The 27,202-nt window shown below is 44.4% G+C and overlaps 1 protein-coding gene across 4 annotated transcripts in view; it reads left to right on the top strand.

The window, feature by feature from the left end:
* The first annotated feature begins 3,591 nt into the window (after positions 1-3,591).
* Positions 3,592-27,202, top strand: part of Tbc1d4 (TBC1 domain family member 4) — a 174,366-nt gene continuing 150,755 nt past the window's right edge. The window contains exon 1 of one of the 4 annotated variants that reach the window (XM_041670444.1): positions 3,592-4,806. In XM_041670444.1, the coding sequence (XP_041526378.1) occupies positions 4,309-4,806 (498 nt within the window). In that variant the 5' untranslated portion in view covers positions 3,592-4,308. The remainder of the gene's footprint in view (positions 4,807-27,202) is intronic. The other 3 variants (XM_041670462.1, XM_041670452.1, XM_041670471.1) reach the window with 3 other exon arrangements.

The following is a 27,202-nucleotide window of genomic DNA, read 5'->3' as shown; positions in this document are numbered from 1 at the left end:
CTAGAGCAAGAAAAAATATCCTCTTGGCTTTTGCCAGCCTTTGGCTTTTGAAACATAAATGCTAAGAACGGGCTCTTTTGTTCTGTGCATTCTGCTGTGTCATCCTTTCCCGAAGCCATAACATAGGATGACCCAGCTGCCTGGGCTGGGGCAAGGTCACAGGGAGTAGGGGAAACCCCATTCAACCACAAAGGCTTGTGCTACCCTCAGGCAGAACTCCCCCATACATGTGGAGATGGCATTATTTTACTTTCTAAACTTTGTAATTATTCAGTGGATCTATTTGTTAATCAGAAACGATCTAATTAAGAACTTGGCGTATCTCCTCTGTGGTAGTAAAACTCTTTCGTTTCTGAAGTTCTAATTGGCTACTTATTCAACCCTTTCATTCATTCAATCCTTATTAACTACCCACTAATTACCAGCCGCTGTGCTGCCGTGGGAGGAAAATGGAATCAAACCCTTCATTTGGGCCTGGAGGGACTAAGAATCATAACGTTTGCTAGTAGGAAGATACAGAAAAGAGGCCTAAGGTTAAAAAAAAAAAATGTACCATAAGGCCAATCTTCCTTCTTCCCCATCCCCAGCCCTCCAAGTAGAAACTGTTCATCATAACCTTGTCATCTCCTGCCAGGCTCCTTTGGCTGGAACCAAACAACATCCCTGTCTTTGTTCACATTACCCAATCCCCTAGCAATAGCAAAAATCCAGCCAATTCAGAGGGAGAAAGGGGGTCTTTTTCATGCCCCCAAACTTAGTGGAATCTCAGTCACCTGGGAAGATGTGGCTGCCAGACTGCAGGGGAGTCTCTGTGTGCTGTGCTGTGTATGCGTTTTCATTTACGACAACATTTGACAGATATCTTTCTTGCTTTTTTAATTCTTCAAGTCAGCAGAGAAAATGAATTCATTCCTGGACCCCCGAATGGCACCATTCTGATGGTAGTGCTTCACTGCAGGAAAACAGAGAGTCACTCAGTAGTTATGAAGACTGTCATAAGTAGAATACACAGGAAAGGGAGCGAAGAGGAGCAGGTACCAGCTGTGGCTTCAGGAGATAGGGCTCTTGTATTGGATCTTGAATCATGAAGGTGTTCAAGTCCTGAAGGAAGGATGAAAGAGGCTCATGTTGTGGGGCGACAGGAAGAGAAGGCAGTTGGAGAGAGACTGGTAAAGCCTCATAAAGGCATGAGCATGAATTTATTTATCTTTATTATTCTTAATCTTTTTGGTATGTATGTTGTGTGTGTACATGCATACCACTGAACAGAGGGCAGAAGACAGCCTTCTTCCTTGTTTGAAAAAGAGTCTCTTTGTTGTTTACCTCTGTGTACATCAGGTCAGTTAGCTAGTCCCTGAGCTTCTGGGAAGACACGTTGTTATTGTGCCTGGCTTTATGTGGGTTCTGAGAATTCCAGTTCACTTTCGAAGCAAGTGCTTTACTTAGTGTGCTGTCTCTCCAAGCCCTTATCTTGATTTTTAAGCAGGAAAGAAAAGTGCATGTGTGTGTGTAAGAGATTAGATAGATAGATAGATAGATAGATAGATAGATCGATTGATCCATCGATAGATAGGGGACAGAAGAGACAGAGAAACAGAGGGAGAGCAGGGGAGGAGAGGGAGAAAAGATCCTTGTATTTGGGAGGAAGAAACAAGGATAGAAGAGTACAACAAACCCTTAAACCTCTCTAATCTTACACCATCGCACTAACTCAGGCCTTCTGCTTCTCGTGTGCTAGTTATTTAAGGTCTGAGTGCACCTTACAGCTTTTTAGTAGTACTGACACAATTTTATTTGGATGAGTAGGGAACATTTCAGCTGCATCTGAAGTTCACTTCTGGCTTTTGTATGTAGAGATTTCTTCAAGATTCCCCAGGAGAGAGCCTTCCACCAGTTCTTTGGAAATGCTGTCTATATACATATTCTTTGGGTCTTCGTTTGGAGGGGCAGTTGAGGTTGAGAGTGGAAGAGATAGATGGAGCTCTGCCTCAGCATATAGTAAACACCATCCACTTACATATTCTGTGCAATAATTCCTCTATGTTGTAGATGGATATTGTTTTCAAAATTCAAGTGATGATTATGCATGCAATCGAGTGCTTTTTATATGTGAATGGTTCTGTGAGTTCTGGAGGTGAAACAGTAATTGTAAGAAACTAATAGTTTACCATCTAGTTCATGTAAGTCAAGTACATCAGTCATTATAAAACAAGTTATAAATGTGTGCTAGTGAATGCATTTTATTTGATAGCCTAGGACAGGTTAATAAGGAAACAAACACACCCACAATCTCAATGGCTTAAGAGGAAAACAGTTTATTATGTATGTGTGAGGAGTCTGTCTTGTCTCTGGCAGATTTTCCAGGACAGCTCTCCGCAGAGTGATCGCTCAGCATTCTGGTCTCTGATCATGAGGCACTTTCCTGCAGACGTATTGTTTACACCACAGCCACTGGAGAGCAGGAGTGGGCCAAGTGTCCACCACGCTAATATAATTAAATTCCAATTCCAATTAAACGCTTCTTCAGCTACAGCCCAAGTCACTTCTGCTCACGTGTCTCTGTCAAAATAAGTCACATCACATGACCATACTTAAATTGAGGAAAGCAGAGAGAACTATCTTCCCATGCAGTAATAGTTATAAACAAAAGATAAACACAGAAATAAAGACCCACCCAAGGGCTTCAGAGCAGGAAACAACCCTATTCAACTTGTTATGATGGTTCACAAGAGGCTAGCTAGTTGGTGGCCCCAGAGGTGCAGCAAATTTGACCATATTGACATTGCATGAAAACGAAGCAAAGGACCACAGGATATTAGAGAAAGTAAGAACACTATTAAATAGAAAATATAAGAGAAGCACAAGAGTATGAAGAGAGTGTGAGAGTTCGTCCAGGATGATGATGCATTTCTGTAACCCAGGACGTGGAAACCCGAGGCAGGAAGATGCAGTGTTGTAAGGGAACCTGTGGTATCCAGGAAGGAGACTTCGTCTTAAAATAGTAACAACCAACACGTAGCAGCAGTAACAAAATCAGTTTAATTTGCTAAAACGGAAAACATAATTATATTACTACCGTTCTACTTTAAAAATAGAGTAATTAAATTAACCCTGAAATGCTTTTTGAAATATGTATTCTCATCCATAAAAGGGAAGAAATTTACATTAGTTCTGAAGTGGAGATATGTAAAAAAGTTTACGTATACCTTCCTTATATTTTAGGAACTTAGCTGCATTAGGAAAAGGGAGATTCACACCAGTGTTAAAGTTTAAAGTGAATATCACAATTAAATTATTTTGTCATAAAATTGTGATTGAAAACACAAGCAGTGGCGAGAATAGGTAAAAGGATACAGATATAGTAATATTCACACTTTAGACGGAATAAAATCAAGCAAATATTGCTTAAAAAAAAATCCAGTTTAAAAAAAATCCCAGCGCCCCACTGAGAATGGCCCCTCTCCAGGGGGCGGTAGAGTCTCCAGAAGAAGAGAGAGGCCGAGCTGGTCCGGAAAGTGCCCGCGCCAGGCTGGGTAAGGCTGCCCCTTGAGGCGAGGTGAGGGGCGGAGGCAGGAGGAAGAGGCTGGGAGGAGACCTCAGATCTGCTGCTGCAGGCTTAGCTCGCCGTCCGCCCGGGTTGGAGGCAGGGCAGCAGCCGGCTTTAAAGTAGCGGCCTGGAAGAAAGGAAGGAAGAAACGAGGGAGGAACGGAACCCTAGAGGAGGAGCAGCGAGCTGGGTTGCAGAGTCGGAGGCTGGAGGAGCCGCCCGGGAGAGGCCACCTTGGTTTTTGTTATTTTCCATTGGAATAGTTCTCCGGGACTGAGCGGGCCGCAACCCCGCGCCCCCGACCTTCCAGGTGACAGCCGGTCACCCTGCTAGCAGTCAGCTCCGCCCCGAGTCACCCCTTCCCTCCCACAGCCCCACTCTCCGCCCAGCCTTCCAGGGCCAGCGCTGGGCAAGCGCGCGGCCGCAGCGGGCTGCAGAAGCGGGAGCAACTGACCGCGGCCGGCTTGGTCCCCAATCCCGAGGACGGGCGGCAGGAGGACAGGGGAGTCCGGAAGCGCAATCTCCTGGAAGGAGAATGCGCGCGTGAGCCTCGGTCTCCCCTCTAGTCCACTGCGCTGCAGCCGGAGTCTCCTAGCCGCGCCCGGGAAAGTGTCGCATGGGGCAGGGCCGCTGAAGCGCGGACTTCAAGGGCTCCCACGGTGGCACCAAGGCAGGCGCGGGGCCTGGGGCGACAGTTGGCAGTTTCCGCGGCGCCTGCACAGTGAGAGTTGGGGGCGCGGCGCCCTCGCTAGGCGCGAGTTATGGAGTCGCCTAGCTGCATTCAGGATGAGCCTTTCCCGCACCCTCTGGAGCCCGAGTCGGGTACCCCAGCGCAGCCAGGTGCCACCAAGCCCGGTGACAAGCGCTTCCGGCTATGGTACGTGGGAGGGTCGTGCTTGGATCACAGGACCACGCTGCCCATGTTACCCTGGCTCATGGCCGAGATCCGCCGGCGCAGCCAGAAGCCTGAGGCGGGCGGCTGCGGGGCGCCCGCGGCCCGCGAGGTGCTCCTGGTGCTTAGCCCGCCCTTTTTGCGCTGCGTCCCCGCACCGGGTGCCGGGGTCGGCGGGGGCGCTGGCTCCGGGACTGTGCAGCCCAACACCGGGGTGTTCATCTTCGAGCACAAGGCGCAGCACATCTCGCGCTTCATCCACAACAGCCACGACCTTACCTACTTTGCCTACCTGATCAAGGCGCAACCGGACGACCCCGAGTCTCAAATGGCCTGCCACGTTTTCCGAGCCACTGACCCTAACCAGGCAAGTCTCATGCGCCCGGGGCGGGAGTAGAGCCGCGGGGACTGGCGAGACAGGGACCCCTCTTGGATCTTGGCTGCTGGCTCGAGATCCACGTGGCGCGCTCCTCTCGCTCAGCATTTAGGATCTGGGAGTGGGAGGGAAAGTAATTGGTGGTTGAGTTAGCCTCGGGATGGGCTGGCCGACCTGAGTGGGAGAAAGGAAAGTAGATGCTGAGTGGCCTGGAGGAGATGAAAAGCGCGAATCCTAGGAGGAACCTGGTGACTGGTGCTGACTTGCCTGGCTTTTGCCAAGGAGTGCATACGTGCAAGTGTGTTTATTAGACGTACAGGAGACTGCCCCCCCCCCCCTCTCCGTTTGGTGGTCCTGCATTTATACCTGCTTGGCGGGCACGTCACTGTCACCAAAGCACCTCCAGGTGTCCGGGCATGGGAGGTGAGATTTCAGAGCACAGTTTAGGGTTAGAGTTCGAACTGTTAGGTTGTCAATGGAGTGCGATTCTGCGAATTTGAAGCCGGAAGACCTTTGCTGTTGTTTTCGCAGCCTCTATGACAGTAAGTGCGTACGTGAGCGACTTCAGAATCACTGTGACAGAAGAGGCTTCAAACGTCATTTTAAGAGGCATTCTAAGCTTCTAGCTTAGTGTCCAATATTTCTCCATAGTTTACCAACTCGAAATGTTCTGTTACTAAATGAAACCTTGACTTTCTTCATAAACAGGTGCAGAACTAGCTAACACAGTGATTCTCAACCTGTGGGCCGTGACCCCCATCAGATATCCTGGATATCAGATATTTACATTATGATTTATAACAGTAGCAAAAAATGCAGTTATGAAGTGGCAGTGAAATTATTTTGTGTTTGGGAATCACCACACCATAAAGACCTGTATTAAAGGGGTCTCAGCGTTAGGAAGGCTGTGAATCACTGCTCTCACAGAGGTAGGAAACTTCAGCGTAGTTAACTATGCCTTGGGAAACAGGTTTGGAAGTGTGGAAAGAAAAGTGTGTGCATGTGTGTGTGTCTATGTGTGTGTGTGTGTTTAAATTGTATTTTTTAAAGGGATTTAGGTTTTTAGGGGAATTCGTGTGAACTAATTAAAAATAAATAAAGTCTCAGGTTCTATCACATGGTGTCCTTTAGATAGCTGAGAAATTAAGAATAGATTAGAAAAACATCCTGTATCAAGTCCTTATTTTATTCTTATTCCACAATTGAACTGTAGTATTATTGTTTGCTGCTGACATTCCACAAAAGTCCTCTAACGAAACTGAAGTAAAAGACAGGTGTTTCCAGTCTGTTGCATTCAAAAGGAGAAAAACATCTTTGGGTTTATTATTTTAAGATTTATTTTTATTTATTTGTGTGTGTGTGTGTGTGTGTGTGTGTGTGTGTGCATTAGTTATGCATGCACAAACATGTTCCTGAAGAGGCCAGAAGAGGGCCTTGGATCCCCTTGAGGAGCTGTGCTTCTAGGTGGTTGTGTAGGTGCTGGGAACCCAACTCTGGTCCTCTGGGAGAACAAGAAGTCTTTTGAACACTGGCAGCCATGCCAGCCCCCAAGCGACAAATACCCTAAACAACCAGAAAGGCCAATGTGAAGGGGAAAATAAGATTTTTTTAAAAAAAAATCATTTATTTTTGAGATTATAATAGCATCATTCTTCACTTCCCTTTCCTCCCTGCAAGCCTTACCATATGCCCCTTCTTTTTTCTCTTTTAAATTCATGTTCCTCCTTTTCATTATTAGTTCATACATATATATGCAATATTAGTAGCCGTGTAATGTTACTAGTATGTATGTGTGTTTTCAGGGCTGACCATTTGGTGTTGGGTAACCAATTGGTGTGCTTGTCTCCAGGGAGGAATATTTCTTGCACTCTCAGCATGCCTTAACTGTTTGTAGTTCTCTGTGTAGGGTTGAGGCCTCCTGGTGGCAATTTTAATTTGTGTTCACTGTTATGCTCACAACAGAATACTTCACTGCAAATGACTTGAAATTTGCTACCATGGCTGGCCAGTGAGTTTCGGTTCAGGCTTATTTATTTAAGACTCATTTCACAAATGAAACTGGAAAATTCCCAAGATTATCACTATCTTTGTTGCAGTCTAATACAGTGTTCTGCCTCTGGCAACAAGGAAGAACTGTCTCCAGGCCTTTAAGAGACTCTTCGTAGCTGGCCATAGTGATGCACGCCTTTAATTCCAACCTTCGAGAGGCTGAGGCAGGGGAATCTTTGTGAGTTCGAGGACACCCTGGCCTACAGAGTGAGTTCCAGGACAGCTAGGGCTGTTGGACTGTTGCACAGAGAAACCCTGTTGAGGAGAGGAGAGGGAGAGATATTTTTTAGTGACCCTGGCTGTCTGGTTTATGCTACATTCTGGTCTGGGGTATAGCCTTGCTTTTCCTTGCAGGTGTTGGCACTCTGTGCTCTGAACAGTAGTTACAGTGTCTCCCCTGGATATAGGACTTAGAGCCAATTACACACATCCTTGAATTTACCTCCACCATGTATTTAAACGTTAAGAGGGCTGAATGTGCTATTAATTTACAAATAAAATGTTTATGTTAATACCCCCCCCCATTTATTTCAGAGAAAACAGTGAAAGTCACATGTTTATTATAAATTCCTAGTTGAGTCCTTGGTTTACTTATATGGCTTTTTTTTTCTTACATTAAGCCAGACATGATGACACACATTTTTAATCCCAGCAGTTGGGAGGCAGAGGCTCTTTGTGAGTTTGAGACCAGCCTTGTTTACAGAGGGAGTTCCAGCCAGGGCTACACAGAGGAGCCCTGCCTTAAAAAGAATATAAAACAAAAAATCAAATTAAAATATTATGTAATTTCCCCTTCCCTTTCCTCCCTTCAAGCCTTCCTAAACCCTCCTTCCAACTGTCCTGTATCACTTTCCCCTCCCTCTCAAATTTATGGCTTCTTTTTCTTTGATTGTTATTGTTACATATATATGCATAAATGTATCTGCACAACCTGGTGAGTCCATTTAGTGTTTCTCTTATTATGTGTATGATTTTGGGGCTGACCACTGTATTGGGTGACCAGTTAGAGGGCTCATTCTTGAGCAAGGCTAATTCTTTCCCAGTAGTTTATTAATTCCCTGGGCTTCTTTGTGGAGGGGTGGGATCCCTTGTCATTTCCCTTTTCTACCTTAACTTTTTTTTTTCGTATTTTTTGGGGTGGGGATAGGACTTCACTGTGTAGCCCTGGCTTTCCTAGAACTCTCTATAGGCCAGACCGGCCTCAAACTCACAAAGATTCATCAGCCTCTGCCTCCTGAGTTCTGGGTCTAAAGGCAGGAACAGCTACCACCTGGAGTTCTTGTTCAGGTCTTGTTTAGGCAGCGATACAGTTACAATACATGAATGCAGCTTTTCTGTCATTCTAGTAGACACAATCTAACAGCAGAACTCTTGGTATTCTGGCTCTTAGGATCTTCCTACCCACTCTTCCAACATGTTCCTTAAGTGGGGAGTTGTTTTATATGTATCCCTTGGGGCTAGGTACCCCACAATCAGCTGTCCTCTGTGTTTTGACCTGCTGTGGTTTTCTGTAACAGTCTCTTTCTTCTGCAAAGAGAAGCTTCTGTGATGATGGATGAGAACCACAGTACCAGGAGAAGGTTTAGAATGCAGTTAGGAATTATGCTGGTCCAATAAAGTGGTTATACAGTGGGTTCCTCTCTAAGAACCATGGCCTTACTCACCCTGGGCGGTTGGCTTGGTGTGATTTCTCTCCTGAGTGGGCCTGAAGCTCAATCAGACAGCTCTTGGTTACTGCCAGAATATGTCACTGTTGCACCTTCAGAGATCCCTTGCCTTGCAGGTCATTGTGGTGGTTCGTAGGTGTCCCAGCTGGGTAGGGCAATTTATTGCCTCCCTCTTTTGGCAGGTTACACAGCACCTTCTGATATTATAAAAGATAGATTGCACAGGGGAGGGGGCAGATTCCTGCCAGAGGATCTTTAGTTTGAAGGGTCAGATGTGGTCTCCATAGGAACCGTCTCTGCTAAGACTTAGTAGTTCTAAACTTCAGTGTCCCAGAAGAGGGCTGAGTGAGGACTGTGGGGGAACTCATCTGGGGCTGACCCTTCTCAGGGTGTTACACAGAGCTATCTGGGAATGATGGGAATGAATGCAAGCTCTGTGATGTAGGAGGGACAAAGCCGCTTGTTGGTTTTCGGCCACCTCGCTAGTTTAGACCCGAAATAATCACACAGAATCAGCATTAATTAAACCACTGCTTGGCCCATTAGCTCTAGCTTCTTATTGGCTAACTCTTACATATTAATTTAACCCATCTCCATTAATCTGTGGATTGCCATGTGACTGTGGCTTATCGGCAAAGTTTTGGCATGCCTGACTCTGGTGGTGGCTCCATGGCGTCTCCGACTCCGCCCTTCTTTCTCCCAGCATACACCCTGGCTTTCCAGCTGAGTTCTGTTCTTCCCTGCCATAGGCTCGAAATAGTTCTTTATTCATTAACCAATGAAAGCAACACATAAACAGAAGGACCTCCCACACCACTGTGAAGTTTCTGATTTCACAAAAAAAGAGCTGAAATTGGAATCTTGAAAACCATATAGTAAGTCTAACTTCACATTTTAAACTCTTAGGAACCCCCTTTGGGTCAAGCAGTACACTGAAGGTTCAGTTTTGAATAGCTCCCACTTTCTACCAAATGTAAATATTTGGGAGGTTGGTGAATTTAGTCATTGACACTGTTTGCCACATTTCCTCATGAGCCCCTGAGCTGATGTATATGGCTCTTCAAGTGGGCAATGTTGGGACAACTGTCTTTGTGCTGTTTACAGTGAACATACTCCAAAGCCTGACTTCAGCCAGACTCACTGACACTCAACTCAATGAGACTCAGCCGTGAGTTTCATTCATACAAAGCAGGGTTTAGAAGGTCCGGGTACCTTAGAATGTGAAAGAAGGTGGCCTGCTGTTTGCTTTGTCCTAAATTCTTATTTGAAGTGGAGTCTTAAGCTCCTCGCTGAGGGAGCCTGCTGTTCCCTGCATTCTCTGGAGCAAGTCTATAAGGCAGCCTAGAGCAGTGAGAGTGAAAACATCCCTAGGAGGCTTGTCTCTCTCTGGCTCACAAACCTGCCCGTTTTCTGGTATGAGCCTGCTTGGAGCTAGACCATATAGGTCATTTTCTTATTTAGTAATTGATGGGGACCTAACCCATTGTGGTGCCACCCTTGGCTGGTGGTTCTGTTAGAAAGTAGGCTGAGCAAGCCATGGGGAAGAAAGCCAGTAAGTAGCACCCCACTATAGCCTCTGCATCAGCTCCTGCCTTCAGGTTCCTGTCCTGTTTTGAGTTCCTGTCCTGACTTCCTCCAGTGATGGAATGTGATGTGGAAGCCTAAGCTTTCCTGCCAAAGGGAGTGGCACTATTAGGAGGTGTGGCCTTGTATGAGGAGGTATGGCATTGTTAATGGAAGTGTGTCACTGTGGGGGTGGGTTTTGAGGTCTCCCTGCTCAAGCTACTTCCAGTGAGACAGCTCACTTCTTGTTGCCTCCAAGATATAGAACTCCCAGCTACTTCTCCAGCACACAGTGTCTCTTCACAGCAATAGAAACCCTAACTAAGATGGACATGAGTACCAGGGACTGGGGTATTGTTGTGAAAGGCCTCACCATGGCTTTGGTTCGGAGGAATTTGGAGGTGAGTACTTCCGATTAAGAAAGCGCCGGAATACTTTAAGCATTGCTAATGCTAGTAGGGCCACACTAGTAGAAACATGGAAGACAGTGGTGCTGAGTGTGATTTAATGAACTGTGAGGGCCTTGCTCAAGAGGTTACAGAGGAGAAGAATATTAATATGTGGCCTAGAGATTATTCTTGTGATATTTTGATGAAGAATGATTCTTCTGAGTCTGAGGACAGCATGGTGTACGGAACAAGTTGCAGAACGGCCGAACGTAGCCATTGAAAGCCAGAAAGCAGACAAAGATTTAGAATGAGGGGACCATGTTCCAGTCCCAGCAAGCAGCAGAGCTTTGCAGCTTTGGCCTCACAGTTCTGGAGTTAGGGATAGAAGAAAGGGGCTATGGAATCTGCGCCCAAGACTAAGGAAAGCCTCTGAGGCTAGGCATGTGTCAGGGTTGTCCTTGAGTGGAGACCAAGAGAGGTAATTGCATGAAGCTGTGAAGTTGAAGCCTGGGTTGCCTTGGAGACCTCAAGATGTTCGAGATGCCAGAGTCTTAGGATACCTTCCTAGGAGAGCTGTTATCAGGGAGTGGAACCAGCCCAGGAGAGAGAAGCATGTTGCAGTCAACAGAGCTGAAAAGAGTTGGATATCTGAAGAGTGCTTTGACATCAGACATGGAGATGTAGAGTTTAAAGTTTGCCCAGCTGGGTTTTGGTCTTCCTTAGGTCCAGTATTTTCTCACTATGCTCCCTTCCCTGCATTTTGGGATGGTAATGTATATCTCGTGCAAAGTTGAAATCTTGTGCAATGTTGAAAGTATGTGATCAGTTTTTTGATTTTATAGGGAATTACACGGAAGGGATTGCATGAATCTTAGAAGAGACTTTGAACTTTATAATGAGGGATAGTGAGTGCCAGCCTCAATGCCCCTCATGGTTCCAACAGGATGCCTCAGTATACAGGAGTCCTAGAAAAAAAAATCTGAGGGCAAAAAATTCTCCACTACTTACCTTTCCATGTCAGTTTTTTGTACTGTTCTTCCATAATTCTAAGTCTCCTGTCCTGCTTCTAACTTCTCCTAACTTCCTCTTTCAAATTCTTCTTCTATTCTAAAAAACTCGTCTCCTTCAAGAGCCTTGAAGTGGTAAAAAAAAATTATAAGAGTTGTTTCTCATCAGTCAAAAGCTCATTCCCAGGGCAAACGGTTGGGACTTGAGCTATTGCCATGGCAACACAGAGATCCAAGGTTACAAAAGTGACCAGAGGGTAGGTGGGGGGTACAGTGAGATAAGCTTTGAGATATAGGTCTTTTGTTAACTGATTGGCAAGCAAAGAATTGGCGTGCTTTCCTTAGTAACCTTGGTTGGACATCTGCAGCTCTGACCTTGCACATAGCTGTAAGATTTTAAACTTATGATTTATTTACAAAAACTTTTAGTCTAGTTTGAACTTGTTCTAAGGTAAAAGTGAGCTAATCATGTGCAGTTTATGTTAGACTGAGATGAAATTGTTATTTTTTGATATTAGTCTGAGTAAAAAAGTAACAAAACGGGCTTTTAAGTGTCTACAATCCTCATGGGACAAATAGATCCAATTATGAAGCATGTCCCAGTATATATTCTATATATCAAAACTGTATATCTAAATGAAAAGTTATTTTCCCAACTACCCACAGATATATGTGCCCAGTAAGCACATAAACAGAAAGAAAATACCCAAAGCTATTCTTAGGGAAGAAATGACGTTCTTAGGGAAGCGATGAAGTTACTCATGAAAGAAATGACAGGAGCAAGTGGTTTCCACAGCCAGCAACTCCAGGGCCTTACCAGGTGGGGCTCCCTACCAGAGAATCACCCAGCTGGTAGGTCGGCCTGTTGAACACTAGTTATCACCTCTGTACCTCTCATGGCCCCTGCTGGCTTGGAATTTTTAAAGACTATTGAGATGGTGATAGAGTATGGTGACTTTCGAAGTTGGACTGAATGTGTTTTGGTTTTTTTTTTTTTTTGCATTATGACATTATGACATAATGCTACAAGCCTTTGGGGGGCCAGGGAATGGAATTTGGTGATTTGAAAAAAAATAGCCCCCAAAGGGAGTGGCACTATTAGGAGATGTGGTTTTGCTGGAGTAGGTGTTATTGGAGGCAGTGTGTCACTGTGTGGGGTTGGACTTTGAGATCTCCTATGCTCAAGCTACTCCCAGCGAGACAGTACACTTCCTGTTGTTTGCAAGATGTAGAACTGCAAGCTACCTCTCCAGCACCATGTCTGACCAGAAGGTGCTATGTCCCACTGTGATAATAATGGACTAAACATCTGAAACTATAAACTGTAAACATCACAATTAAATGTTTTCCTTTCCCAGATTTGACATGGTCATGGAGTCTTTTCACAATAGAAACCCTAACCAAGACACTATCTGACCATTATGAATGGGTCTTAGGGGCCTACAGAGCCAAAGATAGGCAGATCCTGGGGATCCTAGATGTTCAGCCAGTGTAGCTGAAATCACCAACTGCCCTCAAATAACAACGATTAAACAGGGTAGAAAGTAATAGATTTCTATCCATGCCAACCACTGGATTCCACTTGCACAAACAAGAGCACGCTCATCTACACACACACACACACACACACACACACACACACACACACTCTGAATGATTATTGGTCTCTTGCTGATTTTCTGTGATTTTAATATAGCACAGTAACTGTGCAAAATATTTATCAGTATTTTATCCACAGACGAGAAAACTGAGGTATGGAAAGGTGAATTTTCCCCTAAAAGTCTGCAGACATGTCATACTAGAAGCTGACTGCACTCCAGGTGACTCCACTGGTTCTTTTTGAATCTGCTGCCCTAGAATACACCTGAAAGCAAGTTTTTGCTTGTCAGTGTTATGTCATAAACCTCTACGCTGCTGCTTTTTCTTACTTACCTTACAATTTTTCTCAGTTTAATATGCTTATTAAATTTGTAAAATTATTTACTTAGCATTATTATTTATTTAAGCACTTTAATATTTATGCTTCGGTATATTTATGTTAATTAATACTTAAATTATTTTGAAGAGATGCTTTCTTTTGATACTGTTCAGGGCTGGTTTTGAACCGGGTTCAGGTGATGGTAGTGCTTTGGCTTCCTGAGTAGTTGGTACATAGGTCGCACCAGTATACCTGGGGTACTTTTCTGCTAAGGGGGATTAAAAACTCTGTGTGACGTAGGTTGACTATTTTACTGTGGTGAGGATTGAACCAAGGGCCTTGTGTATGCCAGGCAAGTGCTTTACCACTGAGCTATATCCTAATCTTATGGTGTAAGAGTTGAACTCTGATGTGTCTCTTATTTAGTTTTTAAGACTAGATCATGCGCCTGTAACCTTTGTCACATTACTTTAGGAAAGAAAAGAATTAGGATATGTATTTAAGAATAGCTCATGCCAACCCTCTGGATATTTTTTAATTGAATTGTGAAGTTTGGTATATAAATATGAACTATTTAAAACCATAATTAAGTCGGTCATGATAGCTCACATATTTAGTCCAGTCCTTGGAGTGAGGCGGGAGGGTTGCGGCATGGTTGATGCCAGCCTGGGCTACATGGTGAGTTCTAGGTCAGCCTGGGCTATGTGGTGAGTTCTAGGTCAGTCTGGGTTTCTGATTTACCTAAATTAAAATGGTGGTCTTCCTCCTTGGCTCTTTCGACATTGGTTCTTCACAGGTGTTCTTTTAGGATGCGTATTGGGAACATGACTCTGTTGGCTCTCCCCAGTCCTAACCCCGCTGCTTCTTCCCAGTGTCTGCCTCTTGCCCTTCATGTCCGGCCTCCTGTAGTCAGATTGGTTATCTTTCTGTTTGTGGATGTGTTTGTCTTTCATCTGAGAGAATATCCACTGTGTAGTCCTTAGCTAGCTCCTTCCAGAGGTGTAAACATTTGACTAGAGATGTATTTTTAATTTTCTATGTATAGGTGATTTACCTGCACGTATGCCCATGTGCCACGTGTGCAGTACCCGTGGTGGCCAGAGGAGTACATTGGACCCCTAAAACCGGAGTTACAGATTGTTGCAAATGACCATGTGGGAGCTAGGAATCAATCCTGGGTCCTCAGGAAGAGCAGTCGGTGCTCTCAACTGCTGAGCCATCTGTCTAGTCCCTGGATAGAGATTTTTATTTATTTATTTTGAGACAGGATCTCTCTACATAGCCCTGACTCTCCTGGAACCCATTATGTAGACCAGGCTGGCCTCAAACTTACAGTGGTCATCCTGCCTCTACCTCCCAAGTGCTGGGATTACAGGTGTGAGCCACCACGGGGGATCAAATCGAGGGTTCACTCACACTAGGCAAGTCCTTGACCAGTTGAGATAGATTCCCTGATTCTTAACCCCATCGATGCCAGAGGCTAAACTCATTATTCTCCTGTCTTTTAAAAAGGAAATCTTGCTGATGTTTACTCTTCGATAGTCTTATAGAAGAGCAGGCATTTAAAAATCCCCGTTTTCTAGAAGGGAAGACTTAGACTCAAATGCTTGTGCACTTGGTGACTTGAAGTTTGTAGTATGAAGGCTGCTTGTTCATTCCCGACTGCCCGGACTTGAAATAATCACTCAGAAACTATATTATTTTAAGCATATTGCTAGCTAGCTCTTACATCTAGTATTGACCCATTTCCATTGTTTTATATTTTACCACAAGGCTCGTGGCCTATCAGCAAGGTTCTGGCTGGTGGCTTGCATCTTTCTCCTCTGGCAGCTCCATGGCTTCTCTGCAACTTAGTCTTCTTTCTCCCAGCATTCACTTTAGTGCTTCCCCACCTTCCCTCCTTGCTGCCTAGCTCTACTCTGCCCTATCACAGGCCAAGGGAGCTTCTTTATTCATTAACCAATAAAAGCAACACATATACAGAAGGACCTCCCACACCAGAGGTTGACATCCAGCATCTTCTTCAATCACCCACTACTTTATTTACTTTAATTTATTTATTTTGTTTTTTATGTGCATGAGTGTGTAGTAATAAGGGCGGCGGGGCTGCGTTCCCAGCACCCCAGCCGCCTGCTCGGCTAGCTTATGCCCGAAATAACAACACACAAACTGTATTCATTTAAACACTGCTTGGCCCATTCTCTTCTAGGCTAATTCTCACATATTAATTTAGCCCATTTCTAATCATCTGTGTATGGCACCCCAAGGTGCGCTTACCAGGAAGATTCTAGCCTATGTCCATCCTGGGTTGGAGCTTCATCCCGGGAGCGGGGCATGGCGTCTCTCTCAAGCCTCTGCTCCCGAGAGGAGAGCTGTCGAGACTCTCTGAGCTCACTTCCTCTTCCTCCCAGCGTTCTGTTCTGTTTACACCTCCCACCTATCTTCTAACCAATAAAATGGGCCAAGGCAGTTCCTTTATTAGCCAATGACCTTCCTCCATCATGAGTGTTTTGCTTGAATGTATGGGTGTGTATCACATGCATGCCTGGTGTCCTCAGAGGACAGACAAGGGCATAGGATCCCTTGAACCTGGAATTATGGATGGTTGTGAGCCACACTGTGGGTGTTAGGAATTGAATTCAAGTCCTCTGCAAGAGCAACATGTGATTTTAACTGCTGAGCCATCTCTACAGCCCCTCCATTTAATTTTTTTTAAAGGCACAGTCTCTCACTGAACCTGCAGCTCACCAGCATAGGTAGACTGGCTGGCTGCATATCTCAAGGATTCTCTGTTTCCCCCTCCCTGGGTTTGGGATTACAGGCACACATCACTGTGCCTAGCTTTTCCCCTGGATGCGCAGGGTTGAACTCAGTTTCTCATGCTTTCATGGGAGGCACTTTACCCATCAAGCCATGTCTCCCAGTCCCACTGAAATTATTTCCAGGGTGTGCTTACATCTCCCTAATCACCATTTCCTCAGATTTGAGGTTATGACTGGGATCTTTGGCTGAGACTGTATTCCTGCTCCGTTCTTACCGTTCTATCAACATTCTTCCCTGGAGCTACAAGGAGTAGCCCATCTGAAGCACAAGCCAGGCTTCCTTTGAGCTCAGGGCGTATGCACATTCTTGGTTGTGTGTCTTGGGTGATGGAGCCTTGTCATGGAATCTCACTCATGTGTGTACTCTGCGATTCTGATGTGCAAATTAGCTGTCCTGTTCAAAACAAGTTCAGTTTTTGGATAATTTTAAAGCATGTGCATGCTTCCTATTTTTTGCTGCCTTAACTCTCCACCCCTCCAGTTTTCTGCTTGAGTAACACATGTCACTTCCTCAGATCAGGTTCCAGTGCATCTCTAGCTGAAGGTTGGTACCGCGGTTTTCCATTTCTGTGTCTGGCATTTGTTTTCCTTCTGACATTTAAAAATTACTGTGTTGGTTGCTTTTTTTTTCTGTGGATATCTTCACCTGTGGAATGCAAGCTCCGTGCTGGGAGCTCCTGCTTGTTCATGGTCGTATGACCAGGACCTAGTTCAGTGGGAGGAGTTCATTCCAATCCACTGACGGACTATGAGTTTGAACTGGTCCCTGTCCTCGGGAATTTAAATCGACAGCTAGATGCCGACCGCCAGCAAGAATACATGTGTGGTCCTAAATCCCTTACCTTTAGTTATCATCATCTTTAACATATGGCAGTTGTACTGTGTTTGTACAATGCTATTTTCCCACATGGACACTTATAATTTTAGAGAAATTATATATTCAGCACATAATGTGAAATGGGATGATGAAACGTGTTTTTAATGGAAACTTAAAAAGAATCTTGAGACAGGGTCTAACTGTGTAGCCCGGTCTGGCTTCTAACTTGTAATTCTCCTGTATGCTAGGACTGTAAGCATTGGCCGATCACATCTCAAACAAGTAATTTAAGTACTTTCTGAAAGGATTTTGTAGGTTACATTTTAAGTGATGTCCTCCTCTTCTTCCTCCCGTTTCTCCCCCTAAAAGTGCCATGGTGATCATGCGCTTTTACAAGCACAGGTCCTTTTCTCTAACTCCATCCCCTCCGTGAATGGCATTTTCTCCTTCTTCCAGCCTGTTTACCTCGGAGCAACACCCACCCCAATATTTCATCAGCACCTGGTCCCTTGCAGGGGGCAGGAGACTTTGTCATATAATGGGTTCTGTATAAGTCACACTTTCGTTGTTTGATAGCGTGTCTGAGAAAATCATCATAAAAAGCAAGGACTAATTTTGGGTCACAGTTTCAGTCCATGGTCAGATGGCCCCATTGCTTTTAGACCTGTAGAGTGGCAGGAGCATTGTGGAGGAAGCATACTGTAGAGGAAAGTTGTTCACCTCACGGAAACAAGGAAGAAAGAGGAACAGGAAGCGGCCAAGATCAACATGCATCCCTCAAAATCACACATCCTCTAGTGAAGCTTCCCCTCCCCAGTAGTCTGTTCAGGGTTTGAATCCACTAGTGTATTGTGCCATACATTGATCAGACAGAACCCTTGTGATTCAGGGGAGCCTGAAAACACCCTCCAGGATACACACACACAAGTATGATCTATTAATCTCCCTCTCAATCCACATTGACAGATGATGAGAGATTAACTATCAACAGTTCTAAACAGCTTTCTCTTTCACTTCCCTGGCGAAGTGTATGTGTTGGATATATGTTTCTCTTGTCATTTATAGTGACTGAAATAGTCTTTGACACCTGGCTTCCATGAATAAGCCTGGCCTGATGACACAGACCTGGTTGGTGGTGCATCGTGCAACAACACAATACAATTCCTTAATAAAGCAACAAGGTAAACACATTTCATAACACAGTTACCTCTTTACTAGAACTATTTCCTTGCACTACTGTGGTGGAGCAATGCACTCACAAGTCATTTCTTTCAAACAAATTGTTGGCTTGTTTCTTTAGTGTGGGTGAGCACATGCATGTGTGCATGCAAATCCACACCAGTCAGAGAGCAAGCAATCTGTGGGAGTTCTGTTCTTTTGTTTTGGGGATCAAATTCGGGTCATTAGGCCTGGTGGCAGGAGCTTCACCTACTGATTGAGCTTGTTGTTTCCAGTTCACTTCTTTATGTGGGGAGTTTCCACACACACACTTCAGGACAAGAGCTGTAGACCTGTAGAGTGGCAGGAGCATTGTGGAGGAAGCATACGGTAGAGGAAAGTTGTTCACCTCACGGAAACAAGGAAGAAAGAGGAACAGGAAGCGGCCAAGGTCAACATGCATCCCTCAAAATCACACATCCTCTAGTGAAGCTTCCCCTCCCCAGTAGTCTGTTCAGGGTTTGAATCCACCAGTGTATTGTTGGATTTGAGGCCCAGAACATTAGCTGTTTATTTAGGAACCGGTTTTTCTGCTTGTGATTGTCTCATGTAAAAGTTCATTTTCAAGTCCTGTTGGCGATGATAGTTTTCCTCCCTCTCTGAGAATAGAAATGATTTTGGACAGGGAGAGTTGGCATGTGTTTGCCCGGTAAGTTTTTTTTTGAGCTGCTTATGTTTTCCAGGTGATTTTCTTCGAAAAGCCTGCCACTAATCATGAAAGCGAATTACAACACAGTGCTTTGACTATGTCTATATCCACCTCATCCATGTGGAGACACCAAATTTGTTAGTTTATTTAAATATTGTTAATTTGGGCTGGGAGACGGCTCATTCAGCTAAGTGCTTTCAGACATGAGTTTCATTCCTCAGGACCCACGTTCAAAAAGCTGGAGATGTGTGGGTGTGCTGTTTCCTTTTAATCCCACGGCTCGGAGGTGCAGACAGGCAAGTCTCTGGAGCTTGTTAGCCAGCCAGCTTTGCCAAATAGGTGAGTTCCAGGCCAGTGTGAGATCTTGTCTCAAAATAACAAGGTGGATAGTATCCTGGGGAAGGACACCTGAGGTTGACCTCTGGCCTCTACATGTACATTCATACCTTCACACATGAACACACACACACACACACACAGACAGACAGGCAGACAGACAGACAGACACACACACAGATTTTTACAGTACAGTTTTTTTGTGCTTTTGGGTATTGGTCTTAATGAATAAAATGCTCACTTGTGTAAAGTGGAGGGGTAAATACAGAGAACAACCCCCCCCCCCCAAGCCTTCACGGCTCCGAGTATATCCACAGCGATCTGCCTCACACTCGATTAACCCAGGTTGAGCTGACTTTTGCTGTTGGGTGACGAGGTCAAGGACCAGGAGAGTGAAGGAGAGTGACTGTTGCTGGTGACCTAGGTGGGAACAAGGCTCTAAAGAGAGCAGTGAGAGTGGACATAGGACCCTGGTGCTTGAAACCCATCCTTCTGTAGTGAGTTGTCACATAGTGGGTCCTTTGGCTATAGAAAGTATTTTTCTAGTTGGTCCATTGTTCATTACTTTATTCATTCCTGTACCCATCACCTCATTTTCTTTTGTACAGAATATTTGTTATATGACTGATGCTGTATTGAACAATGGTATGTAGTGTAAATTCTAATTGGTCTTAATAATAAAAACCTGGAGTCAGATATTGGGGGTGGAAACTGAAAGACCAGAGAAACAGAGCAGCCAGCTATTAGTTCTTACCTCTATGGAATCCTCCAGAACCAAGGGGCAAGATCCTGTCTCTACAAATCCTGAGACCGTATGACATCTCTATGAGACCTCAGACTGAATCCCGAGCTCCTGTCTCCTCTTGCCTTATATTACTCTGCCTGCTGGCTCTATCACTTCCCGTCTCCACCCCCCTAATGCTGGGATTAAAGGTGTGAGCCACCACTTGGCTCTGGTTCTCTTTTAGACTGATTTAATCTTGCGTAGTTTAGGATGACCTTGAACTCACAAGATCCTTCTGTTTCTGTCCTCTGAGTGCTGGAATTAAAAATGTGTGCCCCCACTGCCTGGCATCTATGGCTAGCTAGTGTAGCTAGCTCAGCACTCTGGTCTTCAGGCAAGCTTTATTTGTTAAAACATAAACAAAAAATATCACCACACTGATACAGAGGCAATATGAATGCCACCCTCACTCTATTTATTTGACAGTATTAAATGAGGTCAACTAAGCAGACTCACAACAGACACACAACACCAGAACACGACTGTTGTTCTTCTGTACCAGCTGAGCACTGTGGCTTTGGGGTCTAGCTCCTGGAACTCTCAACTCTACTGCCTTTGGCCCTGTGCAAGGTCCTACACTGCTCTGCACCCTAATATCCTTGTTTGCAATGTAGAGCCAGTAAAATAGGCCAACCTCACAAGGTCCTTGTGGATACGAAGGAAACTCACTCATATAAAGCATCTATAAAAGGGCTGTACAAACGTAAGCTACATACCCAGAAATGCCAAATTTTAATTTGTGACTAGGACCATGGAAGAAAAGGAAATGGAAATAAAAGAATCGAAAAAGGAAACGAAGTCATAATTGCTCAGTAGGTACAGTCTTTAGTTCTCTTTTCATAATATGGATGAGTCCAAAGCTGAGCCAGTACCCCAAATAGTGAGGCGAAATTAATTACTGTAACTGAGATTTTATTTGCATTCACTTGAGGGTGCGTTGGCAGCTAGTTGGGTTGCTCAGGGTGGTAAAGGCAGCCTTAATTTGATGATGCTGTAGGTGCGGTGTGTGCTTGTGTGCATGAGAGGGAGAGGAGGGAGGGAGAGAGAAGGGAGGGAGAGAGAGAGAGACAGAGAGGGGGGAGAGACAGAGAGAGACAGAGAGAGAAAGAGGGAGGGGGAGGGAGGAAGATACTTAACTGCTTTACTATATCTTTCTCCTCCCCTCTTACTCCTCTCCCCCTCCTCTCCTCTTCTTCCCCCCTTTCTTCTTTCCCTCCTTCCCTTCTTTTTCCCTTTCCAGGTTAGATATGAGTGAAGGGAGGAGAAAATATGAGTTCAAGAAGAGGCACCATATTTTTCTTTAAAAATTTTACTCTTTATTAATCGTATAAAACCATGGCCTTGCTTATGACTTTTCACGCATGTATATTATACTTTAATAATACCTTCCATTATCACTGGTTCCTTTCTCTCTGGCTCCCTTGCTATTCCAAAATAGCTCTCCCCCTCTTAAGCCTGAGTTCTGTACATCAGATAAAACATGTTTGCTTTTCTGAGTCTGGCTGATTTTGCGTGACACGATGATTTCCAGTTCAATTTATTTTCTTAAAAATGACGTAATTTTATTCTGATTTTCTGGCTGAGTAGAACTCTAGGGTGGGTATATGTCACATTTGCCTTATCTGTTCCTTATTTGATGGGCAGCTAGGCTGGTACCACAGCTTGCTCTCGTGTATGGTGCCTTAGTAAACGTGGATGCGTAGGCATCTTTGTAGTAGGCTGGCTCTGTTCCCTAGAGTACCATGGCTGGATCATATGGGAGTTCTATTTATAAGAGGAACCGAGGATGTAATATGTTAACTCTTCTATCACAAAGTGATAGACTAGCAGGTTACAGTGGGTTTCTGTTTGCCAGGAAGCAGGATGTCAGCTACAACATCATTCTCATTGCTGATTAGTTTTGGAGGTGATCTCATGTGGAGCCTCACAGACCTGAACACACTTCTTCTGGATTCTTTGCCATCCAAAAGCTAAACTGGCCTGGGTATTTACAAACAGGTTGATGTAAGTAAAAATAATACAGAAGATGCTGTTGTCTGCATAGGAGCTGCAGAAGTTAATTTTCGTTTACATTGTAACAAGAGCCCTGAGAACCTCATAGTGGTCAGGGTTTTCATCATCTTTGTTACTTCCTTTGCCTTCAGTCAGACAGCCCTAGCCAGTATTGACTAGAGCTAATCAAATGTCAGATTAGCAAGGTAGCAGCCAGGGCTTTAAGTGATTTCTGCAGAGACAGGTAGACAGACACACTGAGGTATAAACACATGATGGTTATAGGGCAAGCTGGGGAGAAAAGGCACATTGTTGTTGAGGGGCTCTCTATTACGACAGGCCAGCAGCAACTGACTGGTCTCAGGGAATGCAGGTTTTAGTGTTTGGGTTCAGTTTAGGGACAAGTGGTAAGTGATTAAAATTTAATCTTTTTGTAGAGTTACATTCTAAATAAATCTCTTAATCTGACTTTAAACTACGGGACTCGATGATAGGGAAATTTTAATGGAACTACTTTCTTCCCCCCCGTCATTTTCAATATTTTAGCAAGAATATGGCATTTATGGGCTCAATCAAGTTAAGAAGCTCTTATTAGTGGCATCCTAATGATTTCCAAGTGGCTCAGAAATGTAATCATACTACTTGGCAAGAACATCTTGATGGAGCGAGAAGTTTATGGCACCTAGTAGTTTTTCACAGCTGCGGTATTAAAGTGATGTATAGCTCCCTTATTCATGGGAACTGTGTGGTGGGTAGCACGTGATCATTGCGATCCACAGACAGCCCTTCCCTTGCAGTTCTTTCCAGAATTAGGCCAGGAACCGATAAGCACAGATGGCCTTTAAATCCTCTTTCTTTTAAGTTACAGTGCACATTTCTTTTCTTGTTACAATGTGTCACAGACTCCTAACAGGTAAAAGGAGGAACAGCTAGAAAAAGAGGCTGAGCAGACTTTTAACATCTGTTCTCTTTGCCAATAGACACTGAATCCCCTGCAAACATACAGGAGAATAATTAGACTCGCCCTGTGTAAGCCAGGGGCTTCATGGAGTACACACTGTGAATGGGTGCCCATCATCTCGTATGGCTGGTTTGTACAGTCTGTAAGTTTCTGAGGGTTGCCTGTGGGGTGACTTTTGCTTAGCTACTTACGTCAGTTCTGCTCTCCTTTTTATGCCCACTGCAGTGACTCAGGGAATGGCCCAGCTCCTTCCTCTGGCTTTGACATCTTCCAGCTTTCTCCTGTACCCCAAACTTCACTTCTGTTCTTCAGTTTCTCTGAAGTGTGTCACTCTCTATACAGAGAAGTAGTGTCGTCAGAAGGCACAGGGTCACTATCTATACAGAGAAGTAGTGTCGTCAGAAGGCACAGGGTCACTCTCTATACAGAGAAGTAGTGTCGTCAGAAGGCACAGGGTCGCTCTCTATACAGAGAAGTAGTGTCGTCAGAAGGCACAGGGTCACTATCTATACAGAGAAGTAGTGTCGTCAGAAGGCACAGGGTCACTCTCTATACAGAGAAGTAGTGTCGTCAGAAGGCACAGGGTCGCTCTCTATACAGAGAAGTAGTGTCGTCAGAAGGCACAGGGTCGCTATCTATACAGAGAAGTAGTGTCGTCAGAAGGCACAGGGTCACTATCTATACAGAGAAGTAGTGTCGTCAGAAGGCACAGGGTCACTATCTATACAGAGAAGTAGTGTCGTCAGAAGGCACAGGGTCACTATACAGAGAAGTAGTGTCGTCAGAAGGCACAGGGTCGCTATCTATACAGAGAAGTAGTGTCGTCAGAAGGCACAGGGTCACTATCTATACAGAGAAGTAGTGTCGTCAGAAGGCACAGGGTCGCTATCTATACAGAGAAGTAGTGTCGTCAGAAGGTACAGGGTCGCTATCTATACAGAGAAGTAGTGTCGTCAGAAGGCACAGGGTCACTATCTATACAGAGAAGTAGTGTCGTCAGAAGGCACAGGGTCGCTATCTATACAGAGAAGTAGTGTCGTCAGAAGGCACAGGGTCGCTATCTATACAGAGAAGTAGTGTCGTCAGAAGGCACAGGGTCGCTCTCTATACAGAGAAGTAGTGTCGTCAGAAGGCACAGGGTCGCATGGCTTTGGCAGAGTACAGTCTGGGTGGAAAGTGGAGAACTAGTCAGGCAGTTGATCTAAACCCCTATGGTGATTAATCTTTGTTACCAACGTTAGTGGGTTTAGAATCGCCTTGGAGATACACCTCCAGGTTTCTCTAGGAGGGAAGACCTACCTTGAATGTGGCCCGGACACCATCCCATAAGCCAAGGTCCTGGACTGAATAAAAAGAAGGAAGTGAGCTGAGCACTTGTGTTATTTCTCAGCCTCCTTGCTGTAGGTGCCCTGTGACCAGCTGGCTGCCTTATGGCTTTCTGTGCTCACAGGACTATCCCCTCAAGCCCTGAGCCAGACAAATTGGCCATTTCATAGGAAGCCTTTGTCTGCTTATTATCTACCTGTCTGTCTGTCTGTCTATTCATCTGTCCATCCATCTGTTCGTCCATCTGTCTATCTATCAGTTAGTTTGCCAGTTTCTGTCAGTTTGTCTGTCTATCTGTCATCTATTTATCTATTTGTCAGTCTGTCTGTCTATCTATGTATCTGTTATTTATCTATTTAGCTGCCTGTCTGTCTATCCATCTCTATATGTATCTGTCATCTAAATCTATCTATCTATCTATCTATCTATCTATCTATCTATCTATGTATCTGCCATCTATCTATTTAGCTATCTGACTGTCCATCTGTCTATCTATGTATTTGTCATCTAAATCTATCTATCTATCTATCTATCTATCTATCTATCTATCTATCTACCTAATCTTCTATCTATCTATCTATCTATCTATCTATCTATCTATTTATCTGACTGTCTGTGTCTGTTTTATTGTTTCAGCGATGAGAAGAATAAATAATGAATTCTTTCCCCCTTTGTAGAGGTATCAGTGCTCACCTCATAGAATCATAGAGGAGAAATGTGCTGATTCCTGGGATACCGTTAGCATAATGCCTGAGGAAAGAACTCCTTCCTGAGTGCTGGGACCACAGGCTTGTGCCAGTCCTTCAGTTGTTATCATTATAGTTGTTATCCTTAAACTGCAGTAGCCAGGACTACAATGTAGAGGAGCCCAAGGCAGATCCAGATAATCAGTCAGGTGCCCCAGAGAAGACAGGAGGTGAGGATGGGAAAGTTGATTAGCCTGAGGGAATGGGAAGGAACTGCTGGGGAAGGCAAAAGCAAGGAGCTTTGAAGAGCAGTGGAGAATAAACCACAGACTACTAGTGGAAAGAATACGACCTTGAGGCTGAGGCATTGCCAAAACACAGTTAAGTTCCTGCTGGGACTGGAGCCAGCCACAGCAGAGTGACCAGCCCAAGGCCTCCTGGGAAAAGCTTGTGTGCCAGACATGGGAGCTGATAACTGGGTTAACCACAGCAGGCCTAGACTGTGACAATAGAGCAGAGGTGGCTTCAAGTAGACAGTTGAGACCGAAAGGAGATTATTAGGAAGCAAGGGCCCAGTGTGAATGTCTGATGCACTTTCCTTACAAAGGCCCTAGTCAGGAGAAAGTCCTGATCACAGGCTGCTGACTTCCTTAGGCCTCTGGGTAGGAAGAGGGTGTAAGCCTCCTGAGAGAGGAATCTGTCAGTATCAGACAAGTCCTATGCATATTATTCCAGCTTTGGTGAACCTGTCTACAGTGGTAAATCATGAGAGAAAAATGGCTATTTACTACGCTTGTGGAAATTTTCAACATTTTTTTTGTCAGGCTTTCTCAAATATTTTGTACAATAAGCAGATCAATCTGAGCGTTCTGCTGTCAAAATTGCTTATGGCTGTCCATCTATCATCTGTCTGTCTATCATCTATATCTATCTATCTATCTATCTATCTATCTATCTATCTATCTATCTTCTATTTATTTATCTATCATCTGTGTATCTATGTGTCTACATCTATGTATATATCCATTTGTCATGTATGTATGTATGTATGTATGTGTGCATGTATCTACCTATCTATCTTCATCATCTGTTTTTATACCTATCTGGTATGTATAGATGGATAGATATATAACCTTCAGCAGAGCTGTTGAACAATTGAGATTTCCAGGTCCTGCCCTGTAGCTATGAAGACTCTATCTCCAGGACAAGCTACCAGGTATTTGTGTTTCTACATATCCTAGGCACTTCACCTGGGCAGCCTGGGAAAACTATCATCTGTGTCTAATGAAAAACATAATTTCTTGCAAGTCGAGGATTCTAGCACTTAAATCTTCTGCTGTGGCCTTATTGTACCGTGATTCTTCCTCTGAGAGCTCCTACACTACTGGGCTAGTAGTTTAATGTAGGGGTTTTCAGCTGGGGGTGCCTTTTTCCCCAGTGAACATCCAACAGTAACTGGAGACACTTGTGGATGCCGAGCGAATCTGGCAGAAGCTGGAGCTAAGGTTTTTAGTGACCAGACAGGATGCAGTCATGCTGGCCCTTCCACAGTGGGCTGGACAGCCTCTCATAACAATGATTTATCTAAAATAGCAACCACGCCGAGGCTGAGAAACCCTAGTTCAGGTCCAAGGCTTTATTAACACATAAATAAGTTCCTAAATGAAGTTTTAAATTGTAGTATATGTTACATGCAGAAGAATTCCAGCCACAGACTTTCCTGCACCCTTTTCTGGAATATTCTCATTCTTCTTTCAAAAATCACTGCTTTGATTTCTTCATCATAGGTTAAGTATTGCCTGTGTCTGAGCCTCATATAAACGGAACCATCAGGTAGGCCTTGTGTTGTGCTGGCTTCTTTTGCTCAGCCTGTTATTTGGGAGGCAGTCATATTGCTACAATGTAATAGAAGTTTCACGTTTTTGTTCATTCCTTGGTATGTATATCATAATACGGTTACCATTTTTACTGTAAATGGGCCTTCCTGTTTTAAGATTGGGTTATTCTGAATAAAGCTGCTATAGGGATTAAAAAAAAAGTCACAAAATTCTCTACTGTGGGTTAGCATGACTCGCCATACAACTTTTATTTGTTTTTATTAATGTGTATGTGTGTACCTGCATGAGTTCATGTGTACCATGTGCATACAGGTGTCCACGGAAGCCAGAGCAGACCATTGGATCTCCTGTAACTGGAGTTAGAG

The sequence above is a fragment of the Microtus oregoni genome, unplaced genomic scaffold (genome assembly GCF_018167655.1).
Source record: "Microtus oregoni isolate MIOR12 unplaced genomic scaffold, Mior012 000001F_ref0000356, whole genome shotgun sequence".
Taxonomy (NCBI): Eukaryota; Metazoa; Chordata; class Mammalia; order Rodentia; family Cricetidae; genus Microtus; species Microtus oregoni.
Note: the sequence above shows the minus strand (reverse complement) of the source record. Positions and strands in the feature narration are given on the sequence as shown.